General features: G+C 52.4%; 3 protein-coding genes across 3 annotated transcripts; 1 reads left to right on the forward strand and 2 right to left on the reverse strand.

The window, feature by feature from the left end:
* Positions 1-4,347: 4,347 nt before the first annotated feature.
* On the reverse strand, positions 4,348-6,587 carry N0V96_001764 (uncharacterized protein; the record flags this gene model as incomplete). The annotated part of the gene is made up of 3 exons (XM_065756310.1): positions 4,348-5,060; positions 5,244-6,062; positions 6,191-6,587. 3 exons carry the CDS (start codon positions 6,585-6,587, stop codon positions 4,348-4,350), a joined length of 1,929 nt encoding a protein of 642 aa, XP_065615550.1.
* Positions 6,588-10,443: 3,856 nt separating this feature from the next.
* On the forward strand, positions 10,444-12,024 carry N0V96_001765 (uncharacterized protein; the record flags this gene model as incomplete). Its single annotated transcript, XM_053192988.2, has 1 exon — positions 10,444-12,024. The coding sequence occupies one exon, from the start codon at positions 10,444-10,446 to the stop codon at positions 12,022-12,024; it is 1,581 nt and encodes a 526-aa protein (XP_053049519.2).
* A 1,902-nt stretch (positions 12,025-13,926) lies between these two features.
* On the reverse strand, positions 13,927-14,760 carry N0V96_001766 (uncharacterized protein; the record flags this gene model as incomplete). Its single annotated transcript, XM_053192989.2, has 1 exon — positions 13,927-14,760. The coding sequence occupies one exon, from the start codon at positions 14,758-14,760 to the stop codon at positions 13,927-13,929; it is 834 nt and encodes a 277-aa protein (XP_053049520.2).
* Positions 14,761-15,014: the final 254 nt, after the last annotated feature.

The raw sequence follows: 15,014 nt of genomic DNA on the forward strand, positions 1-15,014 counted from the left end.
AGCCTGTGTGTAAGTCTGCCTGTCTGTCTGTATATCGTGTCTACCTCAGACACATATACACAGAACGAGAAGAAGAGAGTGCAAAGATGAAACGGTAAGTTTGTGAAGCAAACACAAGCAACGGCAGCATCGTGTGAGGGAAACCGGGGAGGTGAGCTCTGTTTGTAGTCGCGCGGGAAGCTGCGTCCATCTCAGACCCCTGACGTCAGCTGTCAGGTCGCACCCAGTGATGCACCATCGCATCACTGGCGCACTGCAAGGGTCACAGACGCTGCTTCTGGGGCACGAACCGATCTTATCGATAGGAAACCGCCTGGGGGAGGATCATCGCTCCGGCCGGTCTGATTGGCAGCTGCCGCGGCGCCTGCAACGTCTCCAGCGTCCTTCCCGTGCGGCCGCCCCTCCCAAGCCTCCCTCCCGGACGCTTGCAGTTGCGCTAATGCACGGTTTTTCGGCCCTCTTTCTGGAAGCTAGCAAGTTGGAGCTCCAGAGCTCCTACCCTGGCACTTGGCTTCCGATGGTCACCTAAGAGAAAAAAAAAAGCCCAGACCCGATCCAGTGGATGGCTGCCGTCCCGTTTGCCTTCGCCCCTGCTGGTCGGCTGTCAACTCTATTTCCGTCCCAAGATGCGGACGATATTCTCAGTCACATTTCCTTTTCAATCAGTTTGTTGTGTTGGGATGCAAAACCACATGTCTCTCGCTTGCGGTATGACGTTTCTCCAGTCATCCAACCTCCGATAGAGCGGACTGTCACCTGACACAACCAGATGAGACAATAGCATATCTCCAAAGCTTAAGAACGCCATGGTCATCAGGGTTGTTCTCACTTGCCTGTCGTTAAACTATCCGAACAAATGATATCACAAGCGAATATGATAAAACCGCGCCTGCTTTCCCCTTGCAGCAGTTCACGTGCCTGGGTCTGAGAACCAACAGCATGACTTCCGTATTTTCCTACCTACTTCTCAAGACTCTTGAGCTCCGAACTGCTGGGTGGGCACTACAGTGTTTTATTAAAATTGTATCCTCGTACTTGTGACTCACACAAATTTCATTTTCTTCGATAATAAGGTACTCAGCTTTCCATTGCGATCCTTAGGGTTGAGGTACAACCAGATCTAGATACGGTTCTGCAGTTGTGAAACTTCCCAGAGCCAGTCCTCGAGGTGAGGGCTAACTTTTCCATCGCCCATAAATCTTCCCGCAAGATCGCGAACCGGAAGTCCGAGAGGTTCATGCAGCAGTTCTCGACTTTTAACTTTTCTCTGCCACTCTACCCTCAAGGTAATCCACCTCCATTGATGGGTGAGGAAACTCAACATAGCCATCAGGGCACTTACCCGTGGGTCCTCATAACCTCGGAGACAACGGAGATAGAATGGATCACGGCCTTTCGAGCACCTTGATGATTTCCAAATACCTATAAGATGTTCAAATTTTCCCTTACATTTTCTATTCTCTTCTCTTCTCTTCTCTTCAGACACAGTCTCATCCCCTCTCTACCCCCAGGCAACAGGAGCCCTCTATGGATTCCCAAACCGCCAACACCGGTTCAGCTTGAACCACATCGGCAACGCAGTATATCAAGTCCTGAACAGGCCGCTAATATCATATCTGCTCGGTTACACACATACCTTATGCTCACATAAGACCAGGGCGTGCCATATAGCACAAATGGCACCCCTTTGTGTATCCATTACCCCTGTCGCGCCTAGCTCTCCTCCTACGGCTCGAGGATCAACGACTCAAGGATCACTGGAATTCTCTCCCCATCGACCGTGGAGGTCTCCAATATATCCACCACCGTCTCCGACATGGCACATCTTTCGGCAACCTTTAGCCATAGGGAAGGGGCCGCGACAGTCCCCAATGCTCTCAACACCACCGACCTACAACACTGGCCTCGCATAAGACAGCCCGCGACAAGCAGGATATTATGCAGGCCTATCAAAGGGTATAGCCCTCGCCCTAAATCTCGTACGAGACAGCCAGCGACAAGCTGGAGATCATACAAGTTTAGGAGGGGATCTAGCCCACCCGCCTACCCCACGCCTCGCATAAGACAGCCTGCAATAAGCAGGAGATTACGCAGGCCTTTCAGAGGGCCTAGCACTTCAGCCTACACCTCGTATAAGACAGCCAACAGCAAGCTGGAGATTGTACAGGTTTAGACGGAGATCTAGCCCTTCATGTTACGATATGCCTCGCATAAGACAGCCAGCATTTGGCTGGAGATTATGCAAGCCTAGAGGATGATCCACCCCTCCCGGGAACATACACGACAAAGTGTAAATAGTGCTGGCGCTATTACCCAAAGAGTCGACTAAGAGACAGAGGGAGACGATCCAGAGACCTCCACCCCCAGTGGTCAGAGTTCAAGCAACACCATAGTGGCTTCCGAAAAAAGCAACCACACGTCAGTTGAGGCAGAGCGACCCCCGGTGCTTCATCAACGACCGCGAATCGTTGAAGGGGGGGCCTTCTACAAGCGCCAAGACCTCCATGCCTCAACACAACGTTTCGGAGAGGACTCGACGGGACATATCTTACTACTCATCAGAGTTGACGAAGATTCTGTCCATCCTCATCACATCCCACATCACCCTGTCGAATCCGCACAAACCACCATTCAACTGGCCGGCCAGTCAAACGAACCCGTCGACGAGCACCGACTCCAGAAATGCCCATAGACAAGTCTGACCCTCTCGGGCTTGACAAACTCGGCCAGCTCGACGCCGTAGCCATCGTGGCCAACGTGGGCATGTTGGAAGCCGACGGCACGAACGCCCTGGACGGCCGGGCCGGCACTGATGCCAAGATCCGGTAGATCGACGCCGGTTTAGAAATCATGCTCTGCGGAGCCAGCCACGCGAAGTCGAGGGCAACCAGGCTCCGGAGGTCCACGGACCCACGACGAGAAGGAGGAATTTTTGCTGGACCTAGCCGCCCACGCGGGTTGGCACCAGGAGGTCTTATGCGCGTTGGAGTGGGTGAAGCTCGCCGTCTAGACGGCTGGAACTTGGAAGGACTTCCCGCGACGGAAGGTCGGAAATTGCAAGTCACTAGTAAACGGTTATGGAGCGCAATATACCCAGTTTTCCATTACACAATACGTAGTACACAGTGAGGCCCTGGCGGATGCTTCCTGACCCTTATACAGGTGGCAGTTCCTCCTTGCTCGAGGGCTTCAAGTTAGACTGACCTGTCCAGCCAGTGACATGTTTGAATGGTATGGTCATTCAGGTGCGTCTCAAAGGTAGATAAACTGTAGTCCATCTGTCACAGAGACTGCTTTTATCACATCACTTATATCTCGAACGTCAAAGAATTCAATCCGCGAGGACAAACCCCTGCGTACCTCAAGGCAGGTCATCCGTCATTGCCTCCGCCCAATTGACGATGTGAAATTTTTCAGTCTCAAGTCGAGAAGAAAAAGATAGAACAAGGGGGAAAAAACGAAGGTTGCTTGTGGATTTCGAATCCACAAACTACAGCTCGGTAGCTTTGCACTTCAGGATTAGGGGTATAACCATCTTAAGCTTCTGGGCAAGAGTCCCTTTTACTGCTGTTGAGAATTTGAGAGGTGAATCGGTATATAGACCACGCCCCGCCATGTCTTGTGATACCTCAGGCTGTGAGTTGACGAATACGCAGACGAATACGCATGCGAATCATACTTGTTCTGCAGGTTCGAGTGACACGAGGTGAGAGATAGCTGGGGCCTCAATAGTAGACGCGCATAGGTCTGAAAACAACAATAATTTCTATGTTCTCAGCTGAATTCGAGTAGAGTAAGGGGACGATGAGATGCTAACAGAAAAGGGAAGGGAAAAAAAGAAGTCGCTAATGGTGAATCGAACAAAAGGTTAGGTTGAGTGAGGCCTCGGACTTATGGATTAATCTATGACTCCCTCCAAATACCCCTCGGCCACGTTCCCCTTGTGCCTCTTATGGTAGGAGAGAAGGAGAAGTAGCCCAAGTACCTTACAGTACACCTCGCCTCTCCATCCCAAGGAGTATCCGGGGGCTCGAGAAGATCTTCACCTGCCCTGGACGAGTGGAGTCGGAGAACCGTCAAAAGTAGACTATCTCAGGTTCTTAGGGTGCAATTTCAGGTGATTGGTTTGGATACGCCGAGAAAATAAAGCGTGTTTCCCAGACAAGCCTTGCTTGCCCTGATATACATTACACCTCCAAATATTCCTCAAGTTATAGGTAGTGGTGCCATCACGCCATTGTTATACAGCGGCAATCCTTTCTGCACCTTTTGGTCCATTCCACGCTGGTCTGGCTAAGTAGCAGCAGTTCTTGTCTCCGATAATCAAGTACCCTCTAATGTCCCTCACTAAACACGAGCAGTCGGGCTGTGCTGCTTCTCCTGCTTGAATGAATCCCGATGATAATCAATCCCTCCAGCATGCGGCACAGCAGGCGGACTGATATCCTGCCTGAAGATGTACCTCTTCCAAAAGTAGAAGAACTGGGCGAGCCCGTATCGCGCAAACGTACGCAAGGGCACGCTGAACACAGCGTCCAGCTCTTCGAGTGTCTTCTCCTTGGTCTCGGGAAGCAGGAAGAGGACGAGAAAGAACCCAAGAATATTCCAGCCGCCGTACCACCCAAATGCGCCCGTTGGTGTGAAGGCCGTCTGAAGAGAGGGCCAGGTGACGGCAAGAATGAAGTTGAAGAACCACGTCGTAGCTGTCGCCAGAGACATACCGATTGGACGAATGTACAGCGGGTAGGCCTCGGCTGAGTAAGTGAAAGGTACCGGTCCCTCGCCGGGAGAGTAGACCATGCCGAAGAGGTAGACCCCTAGCGCAATGCAGGCAATCTTGGCGGGATTTGTAGGTATATAGAACGAGAAGCCAGTAAAAAATAGACAGATAGCCATCAATGGAAAGGTTGTAAGGAGTAGGTTGCGCCGTCCGAAAGTATCAATTGTGTAGAAAGCCGGAAGAGCAAAGAGCCAATTGATGATGCCAAAGCCGAGGGACGCTGACAAGGCACTCACTTCGCTGAACTCGGCCGCCAGGAAGATCTCGGAACTGTAATAAGCTGCTCAAAGTTAGCATATTGTAGGAGGTCGTTCAGATGAAGAGAGTTTTTCGGTTTGGAGCATCTCCTGAACACCCGGTTTTGTAATATTTGACCGTTTTGAACGGAAATCCATGCATTTAGACAGTTCCGTTATGCCTTAATACCATACAAAAATCTTTAAATCGCGAAATATGCACCTACCTATCACATTCACACCGCAAAATTGTTGCATAATCATAACCGTTTCAGACGCTATCATAGCGTTTCTATTACGGCGCACCGTAAAAAATTCTTTTAAGCGGTTTTGTTTACCGATGCCTTGTGTCTCCTTCTCGGCCTGTAGGAGGGCGTTGGCATAGAAGAGGTCGCGAGCAGCCTGTACCTTTTTGAAACGTAGCTGGCACATGGACTTGTAGGCATCGAAGTGGCGGTTCTTGGTCAAGTACCATCGAGGAGACTCAGGACACATATAGCAGCAAGCGCAGACAAAGACAGCGGGTAGCATGGCACTGCCCATCATCAACCTCCAGTTGAGGCCGACAATACCTCCCTTGTCAGGTACGTAGTAGAAAGCCAAGTCGGCAACGTATCCCATCATAATGCCAAAGGCCGTCCAAAGTTGCCATTGCATAACGAGGGCGCCACGCAGGCGAGGAGGCGCACATTCGGCGGCGAAGATGGGAGTTGTGGCAGACTTGGGTCCAATGCCAAAACCGAGGAAGAAACGAGCGATGAACATGTGCCACCACGTGTTGGTGAAAGCCTGCCAAAAACAGGCCAGGGCAGAGATGAGACAAGAGATGAAGACGGTGCCCCGGCGACCGAACCGTTTGTTCATGGGCTCTGTCAACCAGCATCCGATGACGGCGCAGCAGAGATATGGAGCAGAGTTTGTCAGGCCAAGGAGCCAGGTGTCCCGCTCAGTCTCTCCTCCAATGCCGAACTGCTTTTTGTAGAAGGACTGGGCGCCATTGACAACAGTCTCGTCCATGCCCTGGACGACGGCGCAGAATGAACAGACTTGGGAAGGGTCAGCCGCTGTACGGAAAGAGGAAGACATAGACAGAGAGAGGCTGGAGAAGTATGCATGAGAAAGGACAAAGCAGAGGTAGAAATAGAAAAAAGAGTAAAGAAACGGGAAGACCGACCGGCAACAACACCATAGAGCATCTTCGGGTTCCGCCATTTGTGAGTGGACTCGCCGTCAAGCACTGCGCGTTCATCGGCAGTGATCTCAGTCATGCTGTCGTACTTGTTCATATTTCCGGCGATCATGGCGCCAAGGCGAAAAGCCCGAATATCTTCTTCGTCGGTGATGCCATGTTCTAGACAGTAATCCTCGCCTTTTTTACTCAACTGTTCGGGCGTGAAGCCAGCAAGAGGGTTCTCCAGCTTGCGGGAAGCCTCTAGACGCTTTCTCTCCTCGTCGTCAACCGCTGTGGCCTCGGACTGTCGTCCGGGATGGTCCATGTGAGAGTACTCGGGCTCGGCATGGTCTGACGATGACTGGTCGCCAATATTTTCTCGCTTCGGACCCGAAGCCATATTGCTGGTGGCGACGACTGAGCTTCAGCCTGGTAGGGAAGATGGTTGAACGCTGGTACGTTGGTGGGTGAAGCCCAGTGGAAGTCGGGACACTGCCACGAGGGAATAAACGTCCTGGGCAAAGGGGTGCAGACTAGAAATTGTAGGAGAAATAGATGGGTAAATTTGTATCCCAAGACAACCAAGATAGCCTCCCGGCTTGGGACAGCTTGGCTCCTTATGTACTCAGACACTCGCCAAGAAACGGAAAATTGAAGATAGCTCTGTACAACGACGTAATCGGAGACTTCTCCGTCAAGCTTCACCTCGAACGAAACCGAGAAGGTGGAAAGCTAGAGCGGTTGCATCTGTGGGTTGAATGGAGAGCGGGGGTGGGGTTGAATGCGGGGAAGAAACCCGCAAGAATTGGAAAAATCATGGGACAATAGGAAACGGAACTGAAGCCGCAGATCGACAAGTTCGTTTGCACTTACCAGCAGGCGTTGGAAGGATCTTGGAAGACGTCATGACGCTTTTCATGTCTGCGCTTGCAGACGGTGTGACAGGGAGGATAGCTTCATGTTCGGAGAAGGGGTCGTGTTAGTTGTGGGAGCGAGAGGAGGTCGGTACTCGCAAGGCAGGTGGCAGGGTGTGGTGAGAGAAATATCATTTGGGTGTAGATCATTTGTTTGATTTCGAGTGGTAGCCAGGGCACGCCAGGTAGGAAGGATTCGAAACCTGGGTGTGAAGAGACGAGTTAGCACGCGTTCCATCGGCTCGTAAATTATTGCTGGAGGGCTTGCTCGAACGCGAAGTGGGTGGGATCGACCGATCTGAGGTCGAAGATGAAAGGTTGTGTTGGACTTCGCTGGCAAATTGGGTTGCTTCCGCGAGAAGTCTGTGGTGAGAAGAATGAAGGAAGGTGGTTGAGAGAGATGACGTTGAATCTGCAGACGTAAAATGGGTCCGCCGTAGTTTGTCAGGTAGGACCGTAGGAAGGAGGGAAGTGTGCCCCTGTCAAGTGAACTAGTGCGGAAAGAACGCCTGGGTGTCCCTGCCTGTGATGTGAGATGGAGGTGAGGTGAACTTGGAGCTTGTGCCTGCCTTGATTGGATCTCGAATTTTGGCATCACGTGCCTGGGATGCCATTATGCTCTTTCCCCGACCGCCAAGGGTTCGGGACATCGCCCAGTAAAGTCAAGATTCAGTGCCTGCGACCTAATGCTGTGCCCAGAAAGCGCTAAGCGATCCTGCCACGGCTGGATTTGTGCCGCATTTCTTGGCCGTTGATGGTCCTATTGACATCATTACTCGGGTCTCACCACATCTTGTACGACGTATCTGTGAGTGAGGTGTCAGTTCGATATCGCTGCGTCGGGTCCCTGTACATCTGAATTCTCGCCGTGATGCTCATCTTCATTTTCCTATCGAGATCATGGAGACATGTAGTCGGATTCGTTTCCCGGGCACGTGGAAGGAGCTTACGTGCTTGCCTTAGTAAGGTAGGTACGCTTTTTAAGGTTGAGACTAGAAGGTCGCAGTGCCCATTAAAAAAGGTTGGCGGGACCCGTTCAGACTTCAACGGCGTCGGTTTTTCAGCGTCCGCCGTTGGATGCATCTGAAAGTCAATATATTGCATGTCAAATGCAACGTGGATGCAAGAACACAGTCCAGAAATGCCTGTATCATGTGGCGGATGCGTAGGTATGCGGCCACAAGCGCATCGCGTCGTTCTGTCTACTGGCTGGAAGCCATGTGCCGTCTTCCAACTTACGTCATATCACAGGAGCCGCCTAAAGAGGTTGCATCTACGGTGGGTTCTCCACTATATCCCGTGCTCATCTTCTCGCCTGCGGACGAGTACTCCGTATATGGGAATACTCTCACCAGTTCCTGTCGTCATCTAAATCTTTCGTCTCAGTACGGATAGGTGCATGATTCCTGAGGGACTGATATTTCTTCGATTTTCCGGGGAAAGAAGTGGGCCATTCTCACCGAGCACGCTATGCAATGAGCATCTGTACCTTGCCAAAGAACCCTCTGTCCGCTACTTCCATAGCCGAAAAGCCGATGTTTGCAAGATCGCACCCGATGAGAATAGAGAGTTCCAGGATTCGTCTTGCCAAGAACAACCGGACAAATTGAGGACATTATAGCATTTGAACGTGTCAGTAGGAAAAAGTCGCCTCTGATCCAAGCTTTCCGCAAAATCTTTCTTCCACTATCAAATCTCGCCAATTGTCCGAGAATGTTAGCGAAACAGCTCTGGCAACCAACTCGAATCCAACGAAAAGTCAATTACATTGAACACTGAAAGTATGTTGTCACAATACGAAGACGATCAGCGGTCTTTTAGTAAAAGCAATTGGAAACAGCCCACATGAGGATAAGGATGAGAATGGGCTGGCTCAGGAAAGGGGGTTTGCATTCATCTGAAGGACTCTTACTTTTTGACTTATTCGACAGCATGAGAGTGGTAAACATGTCTGTACCTGTCGTTACATCTCTACAACTTCGCGATACAACTTTGGCTCGACATCGATGTCTCCATTGACTCAAAGAAGAAGGTAAGGTGCTGTGAAACAAACATCTTCGGAGGTCACGCTAGCCAGCCCCACCCGTTCACCAAACTCAGCACCTACCCACCTCAGGAGCTATCTGTACTTCAAAAGTGCATCAGTTGGTCCATTCTCGTTGAATCTGATTCGAGCTCGAGCTCAAGCTCACAGCCTCACGGAAGACCCCGTTTCTCCTGCGTCGGAACGTGGGATCATCTCAAGTGACAAACACGCTCACACCGATGGACTAAACCTAGATGGGACCAGGAACAAAAGCTCCAGCACTTGCAGCACTGCAGGAGGGGGCAATATCTACTCTCTCTCAAACGCAAGCTCACCGATTAGGAAAAGCCGGGAATCCATTCGCTCATTCACGGCGGAAGAGCCAACGCGATTAATCAGAAAAGCACTCTATAGAAGAGTGGAATATTGACCGATCGGGATTAAAGTGGAGACGAGCCCCCGTCGCCGGAAACTATCCGACTTGGGGCTTTGCCGTTTTCGAGCCGACTCGGACGGGAGAGCCGGGGTTGACTGTCTAATGTAGATTGTGTTAGCGCCCAAACACCCTGTTCAGGATACGCAGAAAGGAGCCTCTTCTTTATCACCGCCTTCCTCTTGGGCTCTGATATCCTCCCCCAAGAGCCTTGTTGTCCCCATTCTCTCGTATTTCTGACTTTTTGCCTCGCTTAAATCCTTCCTTTCCACTAACGATGCGTTTCGCAGTATCCGAATTGTCGACGAATGCTACGTCTAGGACTCTAGACCACCCCATCCACCGCATGGGTAGGGACGGTAGTGGATCTACGGATGGAGACGACAACCGGGATCTGATTCAAAAGAGACAACGTGAGCTCACCCGAATCGGCCGGGATCACTCGATCTGGCATGTTGTTCGTATTCTGCCAATAGCACAGCCCATCTGGCAGGGGCGATTTGGACGGGGTCCGCGAAACGAGGCCCTCGTCAAAAGACGAGAGTCTGGTATGTGGGAGTAAACTGCTCGTGGCCCTTATGGGTGAAGATACAATAAATGCTAGTTAACCGCTGTCTTCACACTTGAGCTTAGTCTCTCTTCCTCCTCCTCCCTCCCTCCCTTCCTCCATCCCTCTCTCTGTAGGTGCCGCAGTTTAAGCCAAGGCAATCACTCGTTCTGCCTTGTGCTGTCATCGTTCGTTTGATCCCTGCCGGACATTACACTCCAATCGTTCACCAATCGACTCTCTTTACATCGTATCTTCTCTTGCTCGTTGTTCTTCCTTCTTCTGGGTAATCGACCGTTGCCTTAATACCTTAATCTTCTCACCAAATAAGTAAATATGCGCTCCTTCGCAACAAATCTCTCTTTGCTGGCCGTTGGGGCCCTCCAAGGCGTCTCGGCCCTGGATGCCGCCGGATGGAGAAACCAGAGTATCTACCAGATCATCACCGACCGTTTTGCCACATCTGACGGCTCAACCCCGGTCTGCGATATCACCCCAGGCCTGTACTGTGGCGGCACCTGGAAGGGCATCACCAGCAAGCTGGACTACATCCAGAACCTCGGCGCCACCGCTATCTGGATCTCTCCCGTCGTGAAGAACGTCGAGGGCAACGTCGGTGGCAACGGAGAGGGCTACCACGGTTTCTGGACTGAGGACCTCTACTCCATCAACCCGCACTTTGGTACTGAGGCCGACCTCTTGGAGCTCTCCAGCGCCCTCCACGCCCGCGGCATGTACCTCATGGTCGACGTCGCCCCCAACCACTCCGGTCTGAACGACTCCCCCGGCAACTACACAAAGTACAAGCCCTTCAACAAGCCTGAGTACTACCACAAGGAGTGCTCCATCAACTGGAACAACCTCCAGTCCGAGCAGCTCTGCTGGCTCGAGGGTCTGCCCGACCTTCGCACCGAAGACGACTTCGTCCGCAAGATCTACGCCGAGTGGATCAAGGACCTTGTCACCAAGTACTCCATCGACGGCCTCCGCGTCGACACCGCCCTCGAAATCGAGCCCGAGTTCTTCACCGAGGGTGGCTTCCGCGAGGCCGCCGGCGTCTTCCTCCTCGCCGAGGTTAGCCACTCCTCCCTGACCCTGCTCGCCCCTTACCAGAACTACCTCGACGGCATCATGGACTACAGCAGCTACCACCTCTTCGCCACCGTGTTCTCCACCCTCGAGGGCGACATGGACAAGGTCTACGAGAGCGCCAACACTATGGCCGGCATGTCCTCCATCGATCCCTCCGTCTGGGGCTCCTTCGTCGAGAACCAGGACCAGCCCCGCTTCCCTTACCTCAACGGTGACATCGCCCTCGCCAAGAACATGTACGCCCTGACCATGCTTCGCGACGGCATCCCCATCGTCTACTACGGCCAGGAGCAGCACTTCAACGGCGGCCCCAACCCCAACAACCGCGAGGTCTTCTGGACGACTGGCTTCGACGACAAGGCGGAGCTCTACGGCTGGATCCAGCAGACCAACAAGATCCGCGCCCACGCCGCCGCCGCCAACGCCGACTTCCTCACAAAGGAGCGCACCCGCGCCGTCTTCTCCTACGGCAGCACTGACAGCAGCCGCGTCATCGGCTTCCGCAAGGGCCAGCTCTTCTCCATGTACACCAACGGCGGCGCGGCCGCCAACAACGGCGTCATGTTCTCCATTGCGCGCAACGTCCACGGCTTCGCCGTCGGTGCTGAGGTCGTTGACGTCTTGAACTGCGAGTCCTTTACCGTTGCCTCTCACGGTCGTCTGTGGGCTCAGATGCCCGCCGGTGGCCTTCCCCGCGTGTTCTTGCCCAAGGAGCAGACCGAGGGCCTCTGCAACGATACCAAGGCGCCTGTGGCTGACGCCACGGTCAAGGTCGGTGTTGACAAGAACACGGGCTACAGCAGACGGGCGGTGATGCTGGAGTAGATGCATTGTGTGTTGGGAGTGCGTGGGAACGTGTAGCAGACTGGAAGCGGTATTGAACAGGCCTGGTCATCAGGCCGTTATGTGAACCTGATGATCATGCTCATGTAGATGACTTCTGAATGTAGAGCGTTGTCTGCGTAATAATTAATAGTAATATGAAGTCATATGTCTTAAATGTGCTGCCTCTCCTACAGTGACAACAATCATCGTTTTTCCAGGGCTCGAGAAAGCTCTTGGCCAGTCTGACTTTGACTCGTGATGCCACTCACGACTCGAGTACAGAGTGAGCCGCATGTCGGGTAAAAAGGGGTAAACAAGCGTGACGAGTAAGGAAGGAGCGGCGGACAGGGTATCATAACAACCTGGAAGCAAGTTAAGGTCAAAGTCTGGTGGGTCCTTTCATCCACTGCTCGTTTGGGGACTAAGGCGGAACGGATGGCGGGATGAACTTGCCTTCCATCCGGGTCCTATGAACAGCATCATGAGACCTTAACGTGCCTGCCTCCCTTGGTAGCCCGGCTTGGAAAAGGCAGGCTGGTGCTAACCGCACCTTACCTTCCACACCTGCCGCGAGAGAAGCATATATACCCCCCCTCAAGTCCATTCCCGTCACCAACGGCAGCAGGCGCCTCACAGGCTTGCGAGGTCAGGTCAAACTGCCGTTTGGCGGGATGGTTATGGGCGAGCCTATTCAACTGGCTGAGCCTACGCTAGGTTCTAGGTTCGAGTCCCAGCATGAGCACCAAAAGATGTAGCCCCCAGTTCAGCACCGGGGGGGGTGAACTCTTTTTGGTTCTCGTGTGGTTTGGGCCTCTTGATGTTCGTATAAGGTACTTACTCAGTCAACCGCATGCTGTCTGACCGGATTAGGCCTATCGCAAACACTGCGGCCGGTGTTGATATCAAAGCCTCAGCCGCGTATAGATCTTTGGAAGCCGTGGTTTGGAGGTCACAGAACTCAATATTTGTTGAACATCCATCGTTTAGAAAGACCGAGACCACTTATCAGGTACAGTAGGTCTGACTACACACAGATATCAAGACTGTCTTGGTATCTGTATGTACTAACGCATAATGCTAGGTAGGTATCCTTTCTGTCTAGCTGGCTCACCAGCCTTGCTAAAGAACCATATTTTCCTTGACGGGCGATGCAAAGATAGGTCTCACTTGTGCAAGCAAAAATATATGGACTTGAATGTCATAATTGAGGTCATGGGAAAATGTACTGAAACCTAATCCCGTTCCTTTCTCATCCTCTCTCTTCTTTCCTCTCCCAACTGCTCAGGGGTAAAAACAAGAAACTGTGATCGTGACTTTTTGTGGTATCCGCTATGCTGTAGTAAAGGGACCTAAGAGGAAATGCGAGATTGCGTGGACCGGGTATCCTGCTGTCTTTCCAAACACCATTGCTATGCTTCAGTCGTAACCGTACTTGATAACTTTTTGTGGCTTCATCACTCGTTCAAATCTCTATAGTCATCACGCATAAAAGACGAAGGCTATAAAACAAAGTCGGGGTAGGGCTAGTGTCACCGCCGTAACGGCGTGCCTGCGGGTGTGCTGTAAGCGGAGCGGTCGTAGCTCTTGTGTTTTGACCGTTTTCGTTTGAGGGCGGTCCAATCGGTTTTCCAGTTCTGAATGCTCTGGGCGAGGTCGTCGTCAACATCAGTTGGGCATTGTACTTCTATAGCCTTGAGGCCGAGGCGTAGGTAGCTGAGTTCCGAGTCGTTTTCTTGGAGTTCTTCTTCCCTACGATGAGTCAGTATGGAAGGCGCACAAACACCCCTCGAAGGGACTGTTTCGAGACATACAAGCTCTGTACTCGACCTTGGAGGAAGATGATTCTTTGTGCTGCGCGTTCTGCGCGCGTCACGAGAAGTTGGTGGATGTGCTATATCCTAGTCAGTCAACTCCTTCTACAAGGTTGGTATTCTCATGTCTCACCTCCGATTCCTCTTGACGGGCCTTGAGGTTTGTGACGAGGGATTCTAGCTCGATGTTGAGTTTTGCTGCTTCGGACGCGATGCGGAAAGTATCAACCGCGGGCTTCTTTTCGACGGTAGGTTCAGGCGATGGCGTATCTCTTCTGAATGAACTGCGGAAGGACGGTGAAATTTCCGAAAGGCCAGACCGAAACCATGACGGCGAAGGCGAAGTCCACAGGGACTCGTGCTCAACACTCCGGGCGTCTGCCGGCCAATTCTTTGGCTTGCCCTGTGGTGTTGCTTGAGGCGGGTCTCCGGCTAAAACTGAATCGATCTCATCGAGCTTTCCGTGCATGGCGCTAACATTGGTGTCAGGGACATCTTCACCCGCGAGGAGCTTTTGCGCCAAGTCGTTGAGCCGCTGGATTAGACCGAGAGTGTCTCGAGTATTTTCAGTGTTCTCATTCGTCTTTTCAGTCCCATGCGAATGAGTTGATGCAGTGAGATCATCCTCGGTCCATGAGCGCGCCAGGGGGCTCTTAGCGACCGGCGTCGAGAAATAACCACCGGGCGTTGAAAATTGCTGGCGCGAAGACGGTGAGAGAGGTGAGAAGCCCCGATAGCTCATCGGTGAGGGAAGAGAGGGCGTTGAAATTTGCGGTGAAGAGGCATGCGGCGTTACGGGGACCGATTTGCTGGTTTGGCTCCTGGAACGGCGCAAGCGGCCTTTGCATGGGCTGTTGTCGTCCTCATCGTCATTCAAATCGAGAAAACGTAGGCCCAGCCCCGAATCCGATCTGCCGTCCGACATTTCTGGTCATTAAAGTGAATAGGGTATTTGGACAATGTTTAATAGGGCGGCGGCCGGCCAACCGAAAAACCGGGTCTTTAGCCTCCTAGACAAATAGTCCCCGTGTGTATGTATTCCTCTCAGAGGTATGGGGAACGGAAAAGACGCGCGACAAGGCAAAGAACTGCCGGTTTGGGCTCGATTGCAATGCGACGAGTCGACTCTGCACGCACCGGATGAAAGCAGCACGGCGCGGCAAGCTAGTGGGAGGTAGT

Source organism: Colletotrichum fioriniae (genome assembly GCF_027942845.1).
Source record: "Colletotrichum fioriniae strain IMI 355084 chromosome Unknown scaffold_1, whole genome shotgun sequence".
NCBI lineage: Eukaryota > Fungi > Ascomycota > Sordariomycetes > Glomerellales > Glomerellaceae > Colletotrichum > Colletotrichum fioriniae.